The sequence below is a fragment of the Anopheles funestus genome, chromosome 2RL (genome assembly GCF_943734845.2).
Source record: "Anopheles funestus chromosome 2RL, idAnoFuneDA-416_04, whole genome shotgun sequence".
Classification (NCBI taxonomy): Eukaryota; Metazoa; Arthropoda; class Insecta; order Diptera; family Culicidae; genus Anopheles; species Anopheles funestus.
This window is the reverse complement of record NC_064598.1, coordinates 21,212,568-21,236,302: the sequence shown is the minus strand read 5'-3', so window position 1 is coordinate 21,236,302 and position 23,735 is coordinate 21,212,568. Positions and strand designations below refer to the sequence as shown.

Genomic DNA, 23,735 nt, shown 5'->3' with positions numbered 1-23,735 from the left:
AAATCCTCTTTGGCTTGTAAACGCAATAACTTAAAATATAAAAAAGATCTATTTTCAATTCAAAACATGCAAAACAATCTGATAATTTATTTAAGAAAATGCATGTGGAATTTTTTCTTTCAATTGCATTTAATTGAATATAATGAATGATTTTATGTATCGGAATAATTGGAGTGATCAGTTGTTGGGACTCTGTTTTTTTAAAAATTTGTTATTTATCCTATTCTATTTTTAGCTTCCCTAAAATAAATTTGAATGCTTAAACTTTATTTTTATACTAACACAACAATTTCGAAAAATGTTTCAAAATAATTGAACTGTTTCAGCCAGATATCAACATCCCTGCCACTGCACTGACAAGTGAAAAGTGAAAACTTTATATTTGATCAACATTACTGTAAACAAAACGCAACAAAATATGCAAAAAACTTTGAAAAAAGCAAAAAGCTTTTAAAACCATTATCAGACAGCCAAACAAGTAAACTTAAATCAGGTGACGGTGTAGAAACAGAGAAAATACAATCGAAAAGTTGTGAAAAGCAACACAAAACCGTAACAGCGTTACAAAATCAAACAAACCGGAATACACTAGAACAATCCTTGCAGTGCAACCATGTTCGTGAGTATGAAGTTGATAGAACAGTTCAGTTGTACAGAGACAAGAAATTAAACAAACAAAAATAGTTAATAAATTAATTAACTACTAACAGGAGCAGAGAAAAATATGTAATTAAGCAAATTTTTGCTGTGAAACATAAAATACAATTCACTGAAAGCAGTAAAGAAATTAAGAAAAAGGAAAAAAGAAAAGCGTGTAAGAGAACGAGAAGGTAGAAGAGCAAATACATATGCAAACGAACGTGCGGTTTGCAATTGAAAACGTAGCGAAGTAAAATTTGTAATTGAAACAAAAACGAATGCATAAACAAACGATCGGGTAAAAAAGAAAATAACACCTGTAATGGCGCAGTTTTGCCATGGTTCATATCTACGGCCTATACTGGAAGATGAGGAAGTTGTGGGATTTCTTTGTATTCGTTTTGATGATGTTCAGATGGTCTAGGGCTTGTAGGTGATCGTATTGATAGTGGAGCGGTTCGAAGTTGGTGGTTGGTGATGCTAATAATGGTGTCGATCGAATTGCAAAGTCTCTTGCAGGGTTTTGTCCTACGGATTCACCCCTAGCAGAAAGATCGGTTGGGATCGCGTATGTTTGCTTCGCTTCGCTATGATGATCGTGTTTCACCGATTCCAATCAACTTCTGCATCCATCAATGTAATGAACACCGGTAGTAACAACCGCATCATCACGTATTTACGTTGATCGTTTGCTAATGTTTTGATTACTGAAATATTTTCCTACGATCAAAACATATTCCGTTTCCGACATGGATAAATTTCGAACGGTGAAGCCCTATAAGGCGTACGGACTAAAACTGAGGCTGGCAGTAAATTTTGAATAGCAAGTTACCGAATTTGCATCGAAAATTCCGAATCGTCGGTGTTGGGGTGTGGTTTTTCGTTCGGGTGATGTCGACGGCCTGATGCGCACACTATCTCAGTAAAGCCGATCAGGGTGTTGGGAGCTGTACGCTTTCTACTGAAGCTTTAGCGTTATCAAACAAAGGTGCTTTGATGTTTTGTTCGTACGTTTTTTTTTGTTTTTCAACCACCACCGACACTACTGCCAATCTCAATGCTGGAAATATAGAAAAATGTTTGTTTTCATTGTTGAATTGTTTCCATTCATTCGATAAATGAAAGGTGGAATAATTGTTACAGAAATGTGCGTACGGTTACACAAAGGATGATTGTGCGGAATAAAATGTGGTTGGTGATTTGAATGCGATAAAACTAGTTGATGAAATAATGATTTTTAATTAACGTTTTTAATAAAGTGACACAAATACCGTAGGTGGTAATGGTTTGTTATGCATAATGCACGACTAAGCGTATACTTTTAGTGACTAAATTATTTTTTCTGATTCACAATACACAGTTTTTCCTGGGGCTTTTAATTACAGATATTTATTTGAACAGTTGTACTGATAGTAGGAGATAATAATCGATTCCGAAGTATGCAACACGCTGTAAATTTCAAGGAAGCAATTTACAATACAAAAAAACCCCCGTGCGTGTAGTTTATGGAATAGTTTCTCCTGTTGTTGAAAGGTAAATAGGAAATTACCTAATAAAAAGTAAAAAAAACTTCATTCACGCATGTTTTTATTTCGACCTGCACGAAGTATCCAGCGGATCGTTAAAAGCATGTTAATTAAATATTTGCTAATAAACTGCAACGTCCGTTGTGGCTTTGTGGAAATTCCAATAAGCAGCCGGGAAAGCCGATTTCCGCCCACCGGTGTATTGAAAATGATGGAGAAAATTACATTGAAATCGGAAAATGGAAATTGTACCCCCATCATTAACTGAATTGCCACCGGTAACACGTATGCAATCATCAGAAGAGAAAGAAGAAAAAACCGACAAACCCTTTTTACACTGGAATGCATCACGTTTGATTTTTCGCTTTTGTTATGAAAAGGCGACATGCTTAAAAATGATTTTAAATAACGATCATTCCGGGAAAGCAGCAGAAAATACAACGAACGGAATATCGTAATATTTGCCCGGAATGTCAATAGCAGCGGCCACACATTGAATCGTAAATTATATTTCCGCCGAACGTCCCTTTGTATGCCTTTTCACTATGGATGAACAAATTAATAAGAGAAGCAATTAAATGCATGCCATGCCGCGTTTACTGAAATGTCCTTTGGGAAGAATAAAAACAAAGTTAAGAATATGTGAGGCACAGTTGTTATGATATGTAATAACTTAATGCTTCAAATAACTTGGAAAAACTGTCAGTCAAATATGTGTAACAATTTGACGTGTTGGTTCAACTAAAGGTTTTAAAAAACAAACCATAATGCGAAAGTTGCTCTTTATAACCACTTGCCGGTGCTTTTCAGTGGGATTTTTTGTGGTAATGAGAAAAATTAACACACTCTCGAAGGATTATCATGGATTGTAAAACGAGGCTTCAAATTGTGTGAATCACTGGTTGAACTGTTTCGATGAAATACTTATCTGTACTTTCAATAATAATTAAATCCGATTGAAGTTTTATTCTGTTGGTTGATGATCGACCTCATTTGGTTGATGTCATGTGAAAGTTTTTAATATTGATCAGATTGAAATATGTTGTAGTGCTGCACAATTCAAATACTGTTGAAATCAAAGGTTTAAATTCCATCTTTTTGTTTTGAATATTTATTAAATGTTTATGAAAGCAACCACAATACAATATTTAGTCTATGAACTATCCCATCCGCTTGTTAGGAATACAAAGAAATGTCTAACGAATTTGGTCCTTTCATTTACGCAGCAAGAATGTCGTCACGGAGTGCAGCGTGTTTTATGAACCCACGGACAACATCAGACAATAAAGCGAGAACAATAAACTTCAAGCTCGGTAGCATGTACGCACGGCCCGGTACCAGAACGTTTCTTGGTAGCGGTCTCTATAACCCACCTACGGTGACGACCTGATTTTCCGGTTCGTTTGTGTCACCGCAATATCGGAGCGTGTTGGATAGCGAGGGATTAGCGGTGGGGATGAACTGAGATTTTTTGCTGTTGTTATTATTGCTATAAATCCACTTCCTGCTATCGTCGTACTGTGATTAAATCATACGGCTGATGCGCGTTCCCGGAACCGTGCCGACGGGTGAAGGTGTGAAAAGTATTTCGCGAGCAAATGACCTGCGATATTTTTAGGGATTACAAAGTGATGCTTTTAACGGCAACGTCATCCGATTTTGGCCAACAACAGGGGAAAGATAAAAAGGGAAGATTTTTTTTTCGCTCATCCAAAGCTTAATAGCAACATTAATATTCATTTAAAGAAATTGTTTTGTCAGAGGAGTTGGGAAATGGTTTTTTGGGTCAAAATTTTCAAAACCAATCAATCTTATGAGTTTTGCAATTGCATAAGGTTAATTAGCGTAACAACAATTCCAACATTGTATCTAACATTGAATAGAACTGATATGAATTTCAAAGAATGACTTCACTTCTGTTCAATTTTAATTTTCCGTTTCATTGCACACTAAAGGCGTACGTAGAACTTTTTTTCATTTCCAGAAAGAAATTTCATTTCTGCATTTGGAAATTTCGTTCGGCAAAACTAACGAAAGCATATGTGAACCGAGCAACATGATGCCAATTAAAATTGTCAACTATGCGAACACTCGATTTCTATCGGTACAACACCTGTCCATTGACCATTCGGCATAGTATGCATGCAATAATGGTACAAGCAGTTTTTTGCTTGAAATTCAATTGCAGAACAAGACACACAATAGGACGATGAGGTTTGCTCAATCCCGTTTTGTTCAGGTGTCCTTTTATGTAGCGCAGGAAAGATATCTTTCCACCCATTCCGGGCGCTTCAGGACAGAAAGCAACTCAACCCACCTACACCGGGTACCACCGGGCAGTAGGTTACAAAAGGTGCAACCAAATGGGTACTCATTTTAGTGCTCCATTCCTATGTAGTGATGATTTCCATCCTTGTTCGCACCGGCGAGTATTCGCACCGCTCCAATAATCCAGTTACTGTAATGCAATGCAATATGCTTCTACACTGGACTGGCTGGGGTCACATCATTCACCCTTCTTCGTGGTTCGGAAATTGTCAATATTCTATTTTTAGCATATGCATCACATCCTTTCAAACCATCCATCCATCCATCCGGCCGGTTCCATCTGGTGAGATCCTTTCGCATGGATAGTAACGTTCGATGACACTTTAGGTCGACCGAAAGAAGATGAATGGGAAGGGTTCTTTTTTTCCGGACGAACCCCCTTTATCAGCAAAGCGACAACCACACTTACGTTCATAATCGTAGTTGATTGTGTAAGGGGTATGATAACAATAAACTAATGGCAATGGATAGGTGTTTTAGTCAGTGAGGGAGATAGAGAGATAGAGGGAGAGAAATAGAACGAAACATGAAAATGCTTGAGATTAAAAAACCAATGTGGAGAAGCATTCTTTGTAGAGTTAAATAATCTTTCTCTCGATCTGTACATACGTTCTTGAACAGTGAATTGATAATACAAAAGAACAATAGAAGAGGTTGTTTCTAGTAATTAATTTCCACCAACTTGAAGATTGTCTGATAATGAGAGTTACAAAACCTAATCTTGCTGGCCGTTGTTCATGCTCGAATCGTTTCTCATGTTATGAATGTTTAAAGCTCTTATACTTTCTGCTGCGTTATACTGTGTTATACTGTGTTACTATCTAAAGTAAAACGAACAGTTTTACCTAGCATTCTATCAACTCTTAGGTCCTGTGGAAACATTGTGCGTTTATAAAGAAAAATATCATAATATACCGTGCCTATTTGTAGTGCGTACTACTACTGAATAAATGATTGTTTAAGATCTTTATACGACGATGTGTTAAGGAAATATCCTCCGTTCAAGTAGCGTATTAAGAGAAAGTAAGAGAGGTTTAAAAAAAACGTTTCAGGTTTTAGTATATAAATTTTGGCACACTTATGCAAAATGATGAAAATTACATCCTTTTCCGTTAAAAAAAATCATCTGCTCAATAAAAATAAACCGAATGTTTAACGTCCATATTTCATGATATTTTCCAGCAACATTTTCTCACCACCGCTTCAAATCATCAATCAGACTTTCCATTATCTTAACCACAGAGGTTGAAGTAACCAAAACCACCCACAAGCTGTCCACACTCGACACACTTGGTGTGCCATCATTCACATCCCTTTCGATTGCACTGATTGAATAATGATGAACATAGCTCTTGGAATAAAACGGTGTCTGTTTTTTTTTGTTATCTGTGTGCGTATTCATTTTTCCCAAAACGCCGAAAATATTATTCGCCCACAGATTTTCTCCCTGACTTTTTTCTTTTGTTTGTCGATCGGGCTCGAAAGTAAACGAACGGAATTTTCTTACTACACAAAAGGGGGGAAAGGGCCAAATGTTTGCCAGCTCGAATCGATACGGAAACATTCCAACCACGCATTCCTGCTGCCTGCGCTAGATACCCGATGTTATTCTTTGTTTTCCCGCTTACATTCTATCCGTGCTGGAATTCAGTTCAACCCCGAGTTCTCCCTGCTAAGAATGCTCCCCTGCTTTTGGCGAGCCGAGATTCGAGGCTTGATCGTGCCAATCACAGGAAACGATTCCAAATGATTCATGGCGATGGTGGAGGAAGCGATGCAAAATCAAGATGAATTGTTGTGTTGTTGTATTGTTGCCGGGGTTGGGCTGAACACTTTAGCGGTATTGTTTTTTTCTTTCTTCTTTCTTCTCAACCCCGAGAACCCATCTCCCCAGAGGGTGGCTAATGCTGGATATGATGGACTGTTTGCAAAAATCACAGGCACCACAGTATCCCGGTACGGTTGTGGAAAGTTTACAGCACAGAGTTCCCACTGTAGTTTACACGGAGTCGGAGAATTGGGTCGGAAATTGGTTTATCTATTCGCAGACCGTAGGCGTCGGATGCTTCGAGCGTCAAACCAACCGTTACCAAACGGTTTCGATTGTGCGGAAAAGGTAGCAAAAAGCCACAAAGAGGTGGATACGAACTAGAAGGTTTGCCCCGAGATAAACGGAGTGCAATGCAATTCTAATTAATTATTTCATCTGTTTTCGATCTGATTTCAATTTTCTTCAACCACCGAAGGGTGCGGACCCGGGACACCGTCGGTTAGCTTCCGGGAAGCATCTTTTTGCCGTATCGAAGAGAGCATTTCCTGGTAGCATTGAACTGATCGATCCAATCAACAGGTATGATGAGACGAGCTATTAATAAAGATCGTTCCCTTGGTGCAGCACCTTTGGTACAAACACGCCGTAGCCTGGTTGGTATCGTGTCGTCAGCTTCAATTTACCGAACTCGGCCTATGGATGTGCTTTACATCGATACACTTTCCAGGGCAGCCTGTTCGAAGTGCGGTCAACGGGTTGCGGAAGTTTTGCTTCTTTGTCTGTTGAACTGTTTGGTGGTTTACCACGAGCAGGACAAAGCGGACTCACCTGAGCAGTGCGGCTGAAGGCATCGATTCAAGATTCAAGGATATCGGTACGAATCAAGCTCATACCAGCTGGGAAACAAAGGAAATACCCGGTATTCCGGAGAGAATCATCAAACAATTTTACTATTAATTATTAGCTAGTGCTTCATCATCGAACAAGAAGCTAAGTGATAATGAAATGTCCTTCGACGGTTAGGAACACTACGGGCTGGTGAGAAAGTTGTTTAATTGAGGTCTTTCAAGTGATGCTATTTGCCGAACTAATCTGGATTACAATCGATAACGAACGAGCGGTAAGCGGAAGTTAGATTAGCTCGCGCATGGTGGGAAAATTGAGTGGAGAAATGCTTGCATTCCCTTTCTACAATTCACTTTGTGTCTTGCACCCAGCCCTGCCAGCTTTGGTTAATTTTAGATTACATCAGTTTGGAAGGGGAATTTTGTAGCCCGATACGGTGGGTAAGCTAATGCTGTCGTAATATTAGGATTCGCACCTATTTCGGACACGGCTAGAGCGGGATTAAGGATTGATGCAGCTGACCGTGGAATGCAAAGCGAATGAATAGGATTGTGCACGAACTTATGTGTTCGAAGCCGAACCGAGCCTTTTGTGCGATGGTTCCGTGTGATGCACAAATCGACTTTGATGGTTCGATGGGAACCCGCCTACAGACAACGGAGTGTAAAACCATATTTGCTGCAACATTATCGCGGTAAGCAATTTTGCGCTGTTTGGTAATTAACAGTTTGTAATCGGATCAAAATCTGTTTTCCACAGAGTTTGAAACAGTCGAAGCAATAGGTCAGTTTTAATTATGTGTGTTTTAAAGTCTTTATGCGAAGGTGTAGTACTGAATAAAACCTAATCAAACAGCAAAAGTTATTTAACTTATTGCTTTAGTCTCCACGTTTCTTTAGTCTTACGGTTCTGCACTTGCATTACTTCACTGAGGGTTGGTTATCTGCGAGTTAGTCTATGTTGAGAATTTTGAAGGAATCTTCAATCTAACCATGATGACGAAACAAGACTTCTGGTGAACCACTTTAACAAAGAAAATTTCCATGTGATGTACCATATCACCCAGTAAATAAACTGTTGCAAAAGACTTTCCCATTGATGCGAGAAAACACTTGAGTTTTCTTCGTGACAGAGAAATGAAAACTTATAGAAATATTTTTTAAATGTTGGCGCTCAGATATCTCAAAGGTATTTGTATCAGGTGACCTTCGAATAATGATTGAGTGGTTTAAACATGAAAGTGGCTTAGGTACTTAGCACATATTTTAAAAGATTCTTAAAAGATATTTCAAATTAAGTTTAAAATTGCGAGATCGCAGATAACATTGCTTTTATTTGAAACAAAAAAATGTATCTCCTTTATTTCATTAAGCAACATTTATAAATGGTAATAAAGAATTTTTAAAACTATTTTAGGACACGATACTATCAAACATATTATGTAAACTGTTATGTAAAAAAAACTTGTCATATTCTAAAAAAAAGTTCACTACCCCAGACTGAATCACTTATTGCCTATAGAACACATTACCAACCGTCTCCATTATTGTCCTGACGGTTCATCATGTCGTCAACAAGGGGTTACAACATCTGAAGCGGTTTAAAACACTGAAAAACAAAATGCACAAACCTGCATCTAAAACGCTTCTCGTTGGGTGTGAAATATGTGCCAGACACGGCATCATCGCTCTGGTGCTGTTATGCTCTCAAGGTTTGCTTGGTCCCTGCTACCCCACCCACTGCATTAACCGTTTTCCGGAAATTCATTTGCTTCACGCTTACACGTCACAGCAGCTTTTTGTTTCGCGTAGCAATAAAAAAACAGCAACGCTAAACGTCACTTCTGTTTGGCACGAGTGCCGTCTTGACGTCACTCATGAATACATAATCGCCAGCTTTCCGATGTGTGGCCTAAGCTGTGACACAGAACACAGAAATGGGGAAAATTGTGGCGTATGACGAGTCGCATATGCAACACCATGTTTTGAAGCGTATGGAAGAAACATGAGCTGAAAATTTTTGTTTTTTTGCAACGGAGTAGAACATGATGAAAATGCAACAGAAGCGTTATTACACTCACGGCACGAAATGCGTTTGTGTGCCAATTTGAGAAGAATTTTCAATTTTCCAATATCGATTTTTTGGTGGGCTTTGGGGCACCAAAAAAACACGATCCTTGTTAACAGTTTCATTGCACAAAGGACACGATATGTTACACCTTTTTGTTTTAGTTTCCCGTCCTGTTTTTTTTCTCTTTCGAAAGCTGCCAATTTCCCTACCAACCCGATGTACTCTTACAGACTCAATGGACAAAACATTTTAATTTCTAATACCTTTCGGGTTTTTTTTCTGTTCCGCCACCTGTTCGCGTCCACTATAGCAACGGTTTTGGTAAGGTAATATGGCACATCGTACCACTGAAGCACAAGTCTTCCTTCGCGTGCTGTGCGACGCGAATGGCTCGATTGACTTCATCCCCCCCAGAGGCGGGAACGCACCGGAAGGCAGCAGCCGCTGGTGGAGCAATTTTAATTTTTAATTAAATGCTAAACTTCCACACCAAAATGACTAAATAGGTCGAACCGTTCGCGGTGACATGGCTGCAAGATCGGTGCAAACAGACGACCATCGACGGATGGCAAGCAATTTGTGTTTCTTCGCCGCTCAACCGTAAGCGGGTCGCGAGTAAAACTTACCCTGCAGCATCAAACGACAAAAAAGGCAACAACGAGAAAAAAAGCAATCGCATCCTTATACAGTTTGCATTGTTTCGTGCGAAACGCTAAACCTGCCGGTTGATGAATATACACTTGCTTGCACAAAAAACAAAAGAAGACAAGACAGCAAAAAATAAACACTCTTGCGCGGCAAGGGGAGACACCCGATTTGGAAGAACAGTGTAGTTTGGTGCTCTTGTGTGTCTACTCTGTTCCTGTTGCTTCATATTGGATGACCTCCAAGCGCCATTCTACCTTCGGTTAGAAGGAGAAAATTGCGTGGCTCATATTTTCACTTTGATGGCGTATCACTTGAAGCTACTGTGCACCATTCGACAACGGTTAACGGTGCTGTTTTTATCACTTCACACGCTTGGTTTTACTCGAAAGGATGGCAACGAGCCATTTTGTTTCACAAGCTTGCATACTTCGTTGTTATTCTTAAACGGTGAACTGATGGTGAGCTATGTAGAACCTTTGGGTGTAGGAATAGCACGATGAGAAAGTATGTTTGTGATGCAGCTTTTTTACACACTGAATGTTGAATGACAATTACGTTTGATTAAACATGAGCAGTTAAGTAGAACAATTGCAAGGCAGTCTGTAACTGTTTTAAATGTGTAATACATCATAACGAAGGATTGTCTAATTGAAAGTTATTTTTCATTTGAAAACATGGAATATTTATTTTAAATAATTGTGGATTTTAAAGTGGTTGAACTACCTTTTTATCTAATTAAATAAAATCAATTACTGTTATACAAACCTTCGCGAACAAGAGCTCGTTTAGTTCGTTTAGTTTTACTAAATAATAAATAATACATAACAACGTTTTGTTGAAATATGGCATATATGTAATATGCTTGTTCATTAACAAAGTTTAGATAAATTATCAAATTATGCCTGTAGAGTTTTTACTCTTTAAACTAACTAACAATTTATACTAAATCAAAATGTGATAAATAATGCTGTAGCAAGGCATAAATACAAAACGAATACCTTTTATTACAAAGTACTTTTTATTGAACTATATTACCGATCTGAACCGATCTACCTGTGCTTTTCTTCACTCTTATTCATTACCACACGATAATAATGATCATAATTGATCAAAATTATTTCACAGCTTTTAATGGGCCGATTTGATTTTTTTTTTTCTAGCTTCAAAATTCTATTCCCAACGTATCAAACCACCCAGCAGCAACATTACATGTCAATTCATTCCGTGATTAAATGAAAACGACACCAACCCATACCGTGCTTCCAATCCGCAACAGTCGCAAAAGCACCAGCAGCAGCAAAAGGCACGCAATGCAAATTGGTAAAAATAATTTAACCGGTTTGCTCGTGTACGGTAAAAACCTTTGCTTCCGCTTTCGCCGACTTAAACCAAACATTCCCCCCAAAAACATGTTGCTCTTTTTGATGATAGGAGCATCATATTCCATCTGCTTCAAGCGAGAGACAACAACATAGAAGAAAAAAAGAAGCCAAATAGCAATGGAAGAAAATGTTGAAACCATTCCAAGGGTCTCTCGACTGTATGAAACATAAATGTAACAAGTGAAACCCTCTACTTCCTGTCCAAGATGGGAAGGAAAGGTTGCTGTGGGTGTTGTGCAAAAAAATGGAGGTTTTCGTATGGGAATAAAGGTAAAAGGTAAGCTTAAATCAACACATAAGTTTTACAAAAGCTTTTTTTTCATTTTCGCGCTCTCTCTCTCTCTCTATCTATTTTTTTCCTTATGTTCTCTCACTGTTTCCCTTCTGAACACTGCAAGAATTTGTTTCCTGTTGCTTTTTTTTATTCCCAGCGGGCTTAGTCTTCACTGCCGCGAAAAATAATAAATGTAATCAGTCTCCAAGGAGACTAAAGAGCGGCAGGAAGGCCGGCAAGCCAGCAACCAAGGGATGTAAAAAATTGGCAATGAAGTGGAAAGTAATGATGGTGGTGTAAAAATAAAAATTATTTTCCCCATTCAGCCATCGCTTTACCAGATGCGACCGAGCGACTGTTGTACACGTCCCATCCCGAGGGTCCTTTGGTTTTGAAGAATTAATACCACCGTAAAAGGTACGCCGGTGTGATCCTTTCTACATACGGCTTTAGTATCCATGGCATCAAGCAACACCGGTAACAAATACACGTTGACGGTCCTGAAATTAATCGGTATAATATTTTTCCCCAAAAAACCTCTGAAAACCATCTCACCTGAAAGTACCTCATGGTGAATGTGCGTAAGCGTATGTTCCTCACGTCACGACTGGCACCAAGAGCGTGTGATTGTGGTTTTGCAGGAAACAATTCCAATCTCCTTCATTAGCACGGAATGAAGTCAAGCAACAGACGTCACGCTCCCGATTGATTGCGGACATGAATTTGCAATGGATCATTTCGATTGTCTTACCCGCGAGTAGAACGTGAAGGGAAGTGACTAATTTATCCGACCCTACCTACGATCTGTGCTTCAAAATTCATGCACGAAAGTGCTTTCAAGTTTAACGGAGAAATCAGTGGTTCCATGTATTATTCAATCAATCGTTAGACTGTTATGATTTTGAGAGAAAATAATTCAAGAAAAAACGAACAAACTCCTAACCAAACCCAAAATCAGCAAATATTGTTTTGTAATGGGAAAATGAGATAAAAAAAACACGAAACAAGCAAAAATAAACACAACCCCAAGAGTTCTTTTTCAGTTTTACTTGTTCCAAGAAGGACGGTGTGTTTTTTGTTTTAAATTCCTTGGGCATGATTTGGATCTCTATTTGGCAAACATCCGGAGGGAGGGAAATGTTATAAAAATTATATTCAGAAAAATGTTCACCTGTAGCTTTATGCGACATAAGAAAGCTTTCTTCCTTTCACTTCAAAAAAAAAACAGTATGAATAAAAGGAAATTGTCCTTTCTACAGTATGTTGTAAATTTAAAATAGGTCAACACGAAACAGACACACGATATGTAATTTGAAACAGACCTATAAAGCATAAAATAATTAATAAATGTTTATCAATAAAGCAACAGAATAAATTGAAAGTAAATGCAATACAACTTTAAAATAAAAAAAAAAAACGGCTGCTTGATGCTGATGCGATATGGCCGCATATTTGCTCAATGAACCGTTTAAAACTGCAAAAGGGTCGACTGTATAATGTAAATGGTACTGTTTCCACCATTTACCCAAGTATGATCACCAATTTTCCACGGAAATGTTGTAATCGCTTCAAACTAGGTCACACATAGCGCACGTTCCATCGAACGAATCATTTCAGCGCACACAATCCAATCTCGGGCGCATCCGGGTTTTGGTGCAAAACGCTCCAAAATGGCACATTCTCCATTTCGCTGCAATTATCACTACTCAACCGTAGCGCTAGTTCTAATGATTGCTAATTTTAACTCCCCCACCTTCTACCGCTTTTCATGAAGAAATGGACGATACCAACGGACGATGGGATGGTTTTATCCGTACATTAGGAAAATTAACTCTTGAAATCTGTTTTCCCCCCCGGACCAGCACCAAATGTGACGACGCTCTGTGGGACGGTGCGCTCACTCACAGAGTATATTGCACTATCCACAGATCCCTAACCGTAATCATCCACCGTGGGTTAGAGCGCGTGACTACAGTTAGCTTGTGCATCTTCCCAACCTGCCGAAAGGAAGGTTAGTTCCCACGCGTTACAGACTCTTGGCTAACGAACGGCTTCAAGGATTGTTGCTCTCCGGCTCTTCGGTAGGGTAATTAAATATGCATTGTTTTCCTAAAGCATACGAACACGTATGGCGTAACGTTGAGCCTTTAAGTACACTCACAAAGCACATACGCTCGCTTTCTGTTTTGTTCCGGTTTGTATTTTTTTTTGTTCGTATTATTCTCTGTGAAGTCCATAAAGACAGCAACACCAAATAGAGGATGATTTCCGTTGGTTGTTCTGCACTTTGCGGAGGGGTACAGCGGTTCAGGGTGGGCAAGATCCGCTCTCCATAATTGCAAAAGCAAGCGTAACACCGCCACGGCGTGTGTGCCCAGGCACCGTGTAGGAAAAATTTATCTCAAAAGCCAAAACGGTACAACGGTACCTATTCTTTCCACTCCCAAATAAACCACTTAGGGTAGTATATGGAGCGGTCGATACCTCGGCCCATGTCCACCAGCTTCCAATGAGCCTGCTCTGGCACGGTATACCTTCGTAAAAAGGGCGGAGGGTTTTCAATGCGATCCTTCCGAATCCGAAAGTAACCTTCCGAAACTGTCCATCGCCACTGACGAATGCTAATGGTCTGGGCCCGTTCGAGTACGGTACTGGCGTGCACTCAAGCATTCGCTGGTTGTTTCGCATCCGCCTCAGGATTACACTTCCATTAAGTCAACCACACACACGGACAAAATCAGTCCGATACTTGCTCCGTTTCCAGTTCCACTTCCTTTGTCCGTCCGGGTCGTACGGTGTACTTCTTTTTTCTTTCGGTGTTGATGTTATTACCGACAGAACAACTATCTCGAAGGGCATCTCCTCTGTTCACCTGCCGACCTTCACCGGTTAGAAGAGTCGTTAGCACCCGGTTAATGTGGAGCGATTACGAGCAGTAGCGCCGTTTCCTGGCTTCGTTGCGATAAGTAATCAGCTGGACCAGGGTGAAAAGCTACGGCCACGAGTGGCTGTCGAGTGGCAATAGTAGATTATCTTTCCGTTTGCATGTTTTAATGGATACAAGTGAATTTCAAGATGATCGAAAAGTTTGTCGAATGTGCAGGACGTGGTGGGTAAACAAAAGGGTAAGTTTTTGGTATTCTGCCCATGTATCATGTTTCGCGTTTCCTTGCCCACGGTTTTGCTTTTAGTGGCGCGATGAGTAATTGTTGGAATGAGCTGAATTTTGTGTTTGTATATTGCGTTGCTACAAGGACCGAATCTTTGGTAAAACGCAATATCTTTTACCTGATCATTTACGCGTATTAATTACCAATGTTTGTTTAGTTACAAAACCATAAGTCTATAGAAAGTGTTATGTTCTTGCGAGACTTAATGATGTTAACGGTCATACTAGTCTTAGTAGATTACGAAATGCGTTTAACGCTTTTGTCGATGCTTTTTTACTCAACACAGTATCAGTCGTTAAGGATGTTAAAAACTACTTAAAATTATTTAAACAGACATGTTACGTTCGAATAAGTAGCTAACATAAGGAATATATGGAACTATCCAAGAAAGTGTAATTAAAGGATTTACTTTGAAGGAATTCTACGTTTATCAAGTCTTCGAGAATGAAAAAAAACGTTGAGACCTTCTCTTGTTCTTATTACTTGCTAGTTTATACATAACCTAAAACATAATCTTTATAAAATGTAGTGTCTTACAGGTAGTACGCTTTATGATGGAAGTCTATCTATCACACATCTTACACTGTAATCTTATCGGTTAGAACAGACTACCCAGGGTGTTTTTCTCATTTTATTTTCCCCAATCCACGTTGCCAGCCAGACCAAAAACAAAAAAAAACGAAAATTCCAGTTGATACACTTGTTACGCCTGGGTTGCGACGTCACCACGCTTCGCTTATTGCGTTGAAGCTGGCTGAATGGCGGCCAGAGGGATCAGGCTGAAATTTTTGCCTGCTTCTGGTTGCATCGAACCGTCACAAAAGCAGAAACCAAGGACGAACGCACGAGCACAATTGTTGGATCGCAAATCAAAGCACGAACCAAGTGCCGTGAGCACGTTCCAAACGATAGAATTCAATTTGAGCTGGCATTATAATTCTTTTCGATCGCATGAAAGAAAAGCGTTTGTTGTTGTTTTTCTTTCCCTCGAGCGAATCCACTCGTTGCCCGATGCATGGCCGAGCGGTGTGGGCGAATTGTTCTTTGTGGGACGTAACTCTGCGTAATGGGATTTTTTGTTGTTGTTGCCACCATATTTTTTATTGTTTAAAGATGTTTCTTGTCCATACTCTTTCCTTACAGTGGGAATGATTCGTTGCTTTCCTTTCGTGTTTGAAATATTCTTCTTTTTAATTTTCCATAAGTATGAATATTGATCATCTTGGAAATAATGTATGTAGTAGATGGAAGCGGGCGAATGTACTATCAAGTTGTTTCTTTTAATTTGAGCTATAGATCAATGATCTGGGCAGAAGAAATGCTTAAATTTTGCAAAAAAGTTAAATTAGCTTTGTAAACTCCGCCTGCATATTTATCAATCTGTATTTATACAAACAAAAACCATTGGTTAAAAACGGTCTAGAAAAGGTTTGAATTAACCGCCGTTTTTATAATAATATTTTAAAAGAAGTAGCAGTAAATATTTACTTACAATGGTCATTTTATTTTCATTACTACACCACACTTACCCAAAGTGGAAAAACATAAAACACCGTAAAACAATGGCGAAACAATGGAACAAAACTAAAACACAAATAAAAACAAATCAACATATTGACAGTACGGAAGTGGAAAAGGAAAAGTTGAACACCGGTAACGATCCTTTTAGTTTAATGAATTCCCGTGCACAAGTATTGTACAAATAAACCATTACAAAAAAAACAAAACATCCTGCCACGAGTTCGCTTACGTGCACTATCGCTTCTTGCATACCTGTTTGCTTTTGAGTGCTTTATTTTATTTTTGTTTTTGCATGACCTTATTTATATATATATATATATATATATATTTGTTTTCTATTTTGTTTGCCCATCAACCGCTAAATGTTAAATGGGGGGAAAACATACACACCCACACACATAGTTCTACTTTTGCTGAGGGTTTTTTTTTATTTTGTTGGTTGGATTTTTTTGTATTTGCAAATGGGTGGCCAAACGTAATGCACTTGTTGCTAGTTTTACATCATTGCTGCATCTCCTGTCGCGTGGTGGTGGTGGTTGGGCGTAGTGAAAAAAAATAAAAACCTTTAACCCACAGCGATGGCACAGAAACAGGAAATTCGCTTCCTTTCAACCTTACCCCGTGTATGCATGTATGTAGTATGGTTTTATCAAATGTATGCTAAGAGCGGATGGTTGGGTGGGCATGGAAGTAACCGCGAAACGTATAAATTCGTCTCATGTTTCCCATCCAACACATTTTAATCAACTTTGGAAAAACAAAAACAAAAAGGCTTGAGCACAAACTAAATGTTTACTGGATACACATGTTATGAGTGTCTGAAAAATGAGAGAATATAAATTTAAGCTGCTGTTGCTATAAATCCTTTAAGTTTTTTTGTTTAAATGATAATGTAACAATTTTCTACATACTTTTTTAAAACTAGGCTTTTATTGTAGTTATGCAAAACTAAATCAATCACTAATAACATGTTGATGAACAAGCAATAAACAATAATTTAAATATTGAATAAACTCCTGCTACTCGTCGCGATTGTAGGAAAAGCAAATACGCATTCAATTTTTGCACCAAAACCACCACAACACACACACGTGATACACAAACACCCACATTTGGTTCAGCTTCCATTGATGTGACAACTTCAGTCAACAGCCGCAAGCCTGTCAACCAGGGCTTCTAGTGTTTCACCGTGGCTGCATGTTTGCTATTGAAATTTATAATTACACTTTCCGCCATGTGTTTGATATTCGTTCCCTCCTGCACACGTGCCCGCCCACCCACACGCAAAAGCTTTCAATCCCATTTTCCCTTTTCACTTCTGAAAACAAACCTAACCAACCACACGATTGATGGTGTATCCTATGACAAGGGGTGTAGGTATACCCTAAGCAAAACAAAAACATCAAAAAACACGACACCACTTGTCGGAGGAACACATTCGTGTGTTTGGGTAGATTTTCCCGCGTTTACTCGTTTGCTTAAAATTATTTACCACACCCAAAAACATGCACAAAAAAAATGAAACAAACCAGAAATCTACATTCCGGATCGCTGCTCTCCCTATGAAGATGATCAATAATTTAAGTAGTGTAGAAAAGATAGAAGATCAGTACGTACAACCACGTGTTATGCGGCTGTTGAATTTCGAGGGCAAAGAGTTGGAAAGCACTCTTAACCAGAGTAGGGTAGGGTTGACAATTTTGTAGCCGATGTGCCGGATTTTCGGTACGGCCCGCATGTCACTCACGTCACTCAATTAACAGTCCCGACGAGACAATCCATCCGTTTGCAGGCTCCGACAACGGCATGGAGTGAAGCTTAACTTTCGTCGTGGTGACAATTCTGTAAAGCTTCCTACCTCCCCTCACCACCCCCGGACACCGAGTAACGAGCGACAGGATGAAAACAATGGTGAGCCACCGTTCCGCTTCATGTGCTTTTGTGTGCGCAAGTGTGTATGTGTTTTAAAGTGAGAAAATGCAACCCAGCTTTTGTCGTTCGTCAGTACCATTTTCAACCTGAACATTCAAGCTCTCACCTTTCCCCCGTCCCCCAACCCACCACTTTGCTCCAACATCCACTCACTCACCTTCCCCGGGCCATTGCTTTACCATTACCCACTTCGGTGCTGACAGGCGGCGCTTGAGTGTTGATGATGGCTGTAAGAAAAGCCAAAGTTTGAACGCATGAATACGTGTGCATACGAATTTCCGTGCTACCCGGTTCCCCATTTTCCCAACCCCTCTTGGGTAAAGTATTTGGTCGGTGGTGCCATTTTGTTCCGTTTTGCTTTCTTGCTGTCTGCTTCTAGTACTGCTGGTCGGTAAAGCCGAAAAAGGGTGAAAACCAAGAACGGAAGAAACATACTCTTTTTTATTAAATGAAGCACCTAAACGTTCATCAACCCGCTGCTGCATACCGTGCAGAATAAGAACAATATGATTGACATGGTTTGACGGTAAGAAGCTTACGAATTGCTGACATGTTTCTTTTCTACTCTTGTATTTTTGTAAAGTTTGTAGTTAGAATATTGTACTTGAAGGGAAAATATACACTCAGAAGTTTGAGCAGGTGGTTAATTTTGGGATTTTATAAAACAAAAATCAGCTCATAAATTTGTAAAGGAATCTATCCATTTCAAATTTTACTCTCTTATACGTCAAATAGTTCTATGTGTTTTTTAAACACAAAAAATGACGTTTTTATTTTTCATCACAGCATTGCAGACACAAAATGTTGATACATACATACATCATGAAAATCGAACTATTCAAAAATGTTTTAAAGAAAATGTTTAATATCGTAGTATTAACTGTTCCAGATTCGAAAATTCCCATTATTAACAATAATGGTTATTTTTGTTTATATTATATTATATTTATATTATATTATATTATTATATTAGGAAATGCAAGTAATTAAATTTATATCATTCTCTAAGAAATTGTTTGCAAATTACCAATTTGCCAAATATTGTTTACCGAAAGAAACGTTAGGACTTTGAACATAAACGTTTTGTTTTAGTGATAAATTTACTCTACTATTATGGACGCTTGGAAACAACTTTTATCATCTAGGTATGTAACACCTCCCAAACGAGTGTCACGTGAGATTCTCCTCACTAAAATCGGTTTGAAACCAAAGTTAAATTAGAAAAACTTTATTAAATTTCCCGTTCGACCATGGAATGTAACGTTTAGAAGCAGGAAAATGTCTGCCAAAATCAACCTCTACCCGTACTCCACACCGCTTGGTCTTTTGTCCCATCCTGTCATTCCGGTAAAAGGAAATGAAACCAGGAAAGCAAATGAAGTCCAAACGTCCGATTTCCGCCACGTAATACAAAAGCACTCAAAACCCACCAACTGAAACGTTCATTTTCTGAGCATGGTTTTCGTATCTGGTGCCGGTTCAGCATTTTCCATCATTTCCATAATCGTCCTTACAGTTTTCTCTTTGGATGTTGTTGTCTACCGTAGTTAAGTTTTCCCTTCGAGCTTTCTAGTGTTTGGGTAAGCACAGCGAACCGTTTAGCTCAACAGGCGCCAACAATCTGTTGAATTCGCATCCAGGCGCATGAGCTTTTTTGCCTTTGCTGGGTAGAGGATTTTGGAAAAGATTTTAGCAACGCTTCCGGCTAACTATGGCCACTGCAGAATGTTTTCTCAGTAAGGCTGATGTTGGGCATCGACGAATCAGCACTCAGTCAGCAAAGCGGTACTTAACGTTTCTTCAGGGCATTAACACTGCCGAAGCCAACATTGCTGCCCGTTTATAAATCAATTTCAACAAATTTCCCATGAATAAATTTTCGACATGTTCTTCCATCTTTCGCTCGGGCCGTTGTTTGGCCTGCGAGTTACGGGCACACGGATCAACTTTGATATCCCAATGCGGTGCGGTGAAACATCTTGTATTGGAAGGGATAATTTACGGTAGAGGTAGAAGGACTTTCTGTTCCCAAACCCGTTAAAATTCGACCCTTTCTTATTAGAAGGAGGTACAATCTTGTTTTGCGAATAATTCGTTTAGCACCTTTCGTTTAACATGAAATAAGGTACAGTAAATGTGTTTTCAATTTAAATTATTTAGTACTTTTGCTTTAAATGAGATGGTTTGAAAGTTATTTATAAATGTTTTTAATTTTGTTGTTCTAAGCTGTCTTTAGAATAAGAATGTCTCTTTATCGATTCGATAATCATTTAACAAATTATAGTCGATTGCATACATCGTTTAATAAGTCAATTTCATTAAATACTTCACTAAATAAATAAAACAGCTCTGTCTACTCCACACACTCTAGCATACTTTGTGTTCAAACCAACTGAAGCTTCTCGCTTCGAAGCGTTCTATGGCACATTATCTATGCTTTGGTGTTTGTTCCAATGTGCTATCAACTTAAAATGCCAGCTCCTCTTGGATTCAGACACTTCCTTACCCAACAAAAAAAACTTCGACTAAATGCCGTTGAGCGCTACGCTTCTTCCAATCTGCAACCGTCACTCACGGCTGTCAGTCAGCTAAAACGTTAACCTCTTGATCCTTCCTAAATGGCAAATGGAGCTGGGAACCGTAGCGCTAGAAGTTTCCATCCACTCGGACACGAACGAAGTGAAATGACTTCGGGACAAAAATTTATCGATTCTTCTTCAGAGGGGCGTTGGATGAGTCCTCGGTGAATCAACTGGTGAAAATGGTAATCATGATGTTAAGGATGATACCCACGAAGATGGACACGCGTCGTACCGTGGCAGAAAGTTTCTGTAGCTGCGTGCCCCGGCCCTCATTCCGATGCGGACACAATTCCAGATTGACGTTTCGATTATTGGCCCAAATTGGGTCGAAATCATGTGGACTTAATCTCTGCGTAAGATTTCATCACTTTCTACGGACGATGTAGCGTGTGTGGATGGAAGAAGTGTATGTGTGCGGTTTGATGTTCTTGTGTTCTGTCTGTCAGATTAATAATATTACAGTATCTTTATTTATGTGCTTATTTAGTGTTGTGACAGCGAGGAAGTTATAACTAGGATGAATTCTAGAAAAGTATCCTAAAAAAAAGAAAAGAAAAAGAAGAGAAGAAAAGTACCCTACCAACTTCAAATTTAAGAGTAATAAATTATATATAATACGTGGCTTATAAAATTCTTTCAATATTTAATAAGGTGATTGATTCCTTAAATCTTTAAATTCCGATTTCCATAAAAATGTAAAACCTTAAAAAACTCGAAGGTGGAAGATTATAAATTAGAGAGTCCTTGGCTCTAGACAACTTTTCCTATTGGTAAGGTTCATTAGTGCTCATAACAAGAATTTATTACAACAATTTTTTTTTCTTCTTGATAATTGTTAAAAGCAAAGATAAATTTTCCAGGAATTACAATGTTTTGCCAATAGCTTTGCAATGGAATAATTGAAATCATAAATTCATAGTATTTATGTTTATTAAATTCGAACATTGTGAAAGCTCTGCTACATTATGCCGAACGCAAAGAGCATTGTTAATAATGAATTCTTGAAATCAACTTTAAGCCTCGTTAATAATGGAAAGTTACCGAATAAGCAACAGGTAATGAAAAATTCATATTGTCAACAGTATAAACACAAGCGATGAATAAGTGATCGCACAACAATACTTCGAAATTTGCAAACAATTTTTCTACCAAAAAAACTGTGTGTACCTTCCGTGGAAAGCCATTGTTAACCATAAAAATGTGCGCGACAAAGTCTGCATTCTGGCAGTGGTAGTAAACCAGTAGCAACCGCAGCAAGCCGCCTGGTGCTGCTAATCCATCAACCTTAGCTAAAGCCCCCCCCAAAAAAGGTTACGTTTTGCGGAATGGGACAGCAAGAATGAAAAGCATAACTCGGTTCTGCAACTGCAAACAAAAACACTAACCGCATGGTTGCCAGCTACCCATAAGCGAACCTTTACCGGAGATTCCTTTCCGTACTTTCGCTGTGTGTTTTTTTTTTAGTTTTGCTTCACTCAAAAGATGTACTTAACGAACGACTGCACACTTTGGCTAGTTCATTCTGTTGAGATTGTTTGCTCCAGTTTTTTCTTCTTCTTGCTTCATGTCGAGTTCTATAGAGCTTTCTGCTTGAGATAATCCTCCCGTTTTGCTATGGATGGAATTCGAACAAAGTAGAGATAGAGCTGGGAAAAGATAGAAGAAAAGAGGGTGGAAAATGATGCAATTCACGATACTCCACACAAAACTAAGCCCCCCCGCCCGTGGTGGAGACTAGTTTGCTACAAAACTTCCTTCACAAAGCACTTGTTATGGCGGTGCATCATAACTAGTGGCAGGGTTGGAAGTCTTTTGCCACTCGCGCCTACCCATTCGAAAACGTCGCAAACCGTTTCCGTGAAGGAAATTAAACCTTGACACGGGAAAGGTAAAGGTCGCACAGAGCTGTAGCAAAAATTATTAAACTGGAAAACATCAACCCGAAGCGAGTGAAGATAGCAAAAGCGGGACAAAAATTTGGCACAAAAATCGATCGCAACATGGAAAACGAAAAAAAAGGAACAGGAAAGACACTTTTGCTCGATGTAAGAAAAACCGCAAGGATCACGTGGGTGCTCGGGGCCATAGAAAAGCAATCTCACGAGAGCTTTCATCCCGGGCCCAGTTGAATGAAATCCCTTAACGTGGTCCCTGGTCCCTGGTGTGTGTGTGTGTGAATGGTGCAACAGTTGGAAAAATATTTTCCTTACGTTACTTCATGGCTGGTTGCGCCTGTGCTCGCGGGCGTCCTTCACACAAATGTCCGGGGTCTGACGCAGGAGCTTTAAGAGAGAACGTACGACACCGGCCAGATGATTGTACTGTCTTTTGGTGCTTGTATTTCCCCAACAATAAGGTATGTTGAATGTTTTCCCAGGTTCTATTTTTGCCTACGGCTTATGTGGAATGAGTGCTTTTGGGGTAGCTTTCTTATTTTAATTTTCTACTTAAGCGTTCACATTTGCAAAGCATTTGCTTTACATCGTTCCACTGGTGGTTGATCAAAACGATTAAAATGAGAATGTTTAATTAAAATAATGGCCGTACGAACAGACCACTTTTGACGAGTGTTTGTCAAAGGTTACCTTAGTCGGTACTGTTGGTCAGTGAAAGTTCGTCCCCATGTTTAAAGATGGTCCTATTTCCCAACCCAGAGTAGTAGGTGGTGATTTGAGTGAGCTTGTCGTACTTTTTTTTCGTACGCCTCTGTTCGTGTTGTTCGCTATCACGCGTATCATCAACGCCAACGCTTAAAAGCACCACCGAAGCGAATGAGCTCCATAAAACATGATAAGTACAACTTTCGAAACTACGGTTCACCGTACCGTCTCTGCTTCCATTTCGGCCCACTGCTGTTGTACGGCCACTAATGGAATGATTTATGGTTGTTTGGCAGGTCATTTACCAGTTTTCGCCCGGATCGTCCTCCGTCCCCGGGTGTTAGAACTCGCTCCCCCCTCCCGGTGTTACGTATGTTTTCCCGTACGCGATTTTCCAGCAAACGAGTGGCATAGCTGCAGCTAGCCCGGGACTTTGCTAAATAATT

At 39.3% G+C, this 23,735-nt stretch overlaps 1 protein-coding gene across 14 annotated transcripts in view; it reads right to left on the bottom strand.

Moving 5' to 3' along the window:
* Positions 1-23,735, bottom strand: part of LOC125761329 (uncharacterized) — a 181,460-nt gene that overhangs the window by 126,206 nt on the left and 31,519 nt on the right. For 8 of the 14 annotated variants that reach the window (XM_049422342.1, XM_049422346.1, XM_049422345.1 and 5 more), the window contains exon 1: positions 957-5,523. The exons of 1 other annotated variant lie outside the window; for it this stretch is intronic. In XM_049422342.1, the coding sequence (XP_049278299.1) occupies positions 957-979 (23 nt within the window). In that variant the 5' untranslated portion in view covers positions 980-5,523. Of the gene's footprint in view, positions 1-956; positions 5,524-18,264; positions 18,335-23,735 lie in introns of those variants that run through there. 5 more of the 14 variants (XM_049422348.1, XM_049422350.1, XM_049422339.1 and 2 more) reach the window with 4 other exon arrangements.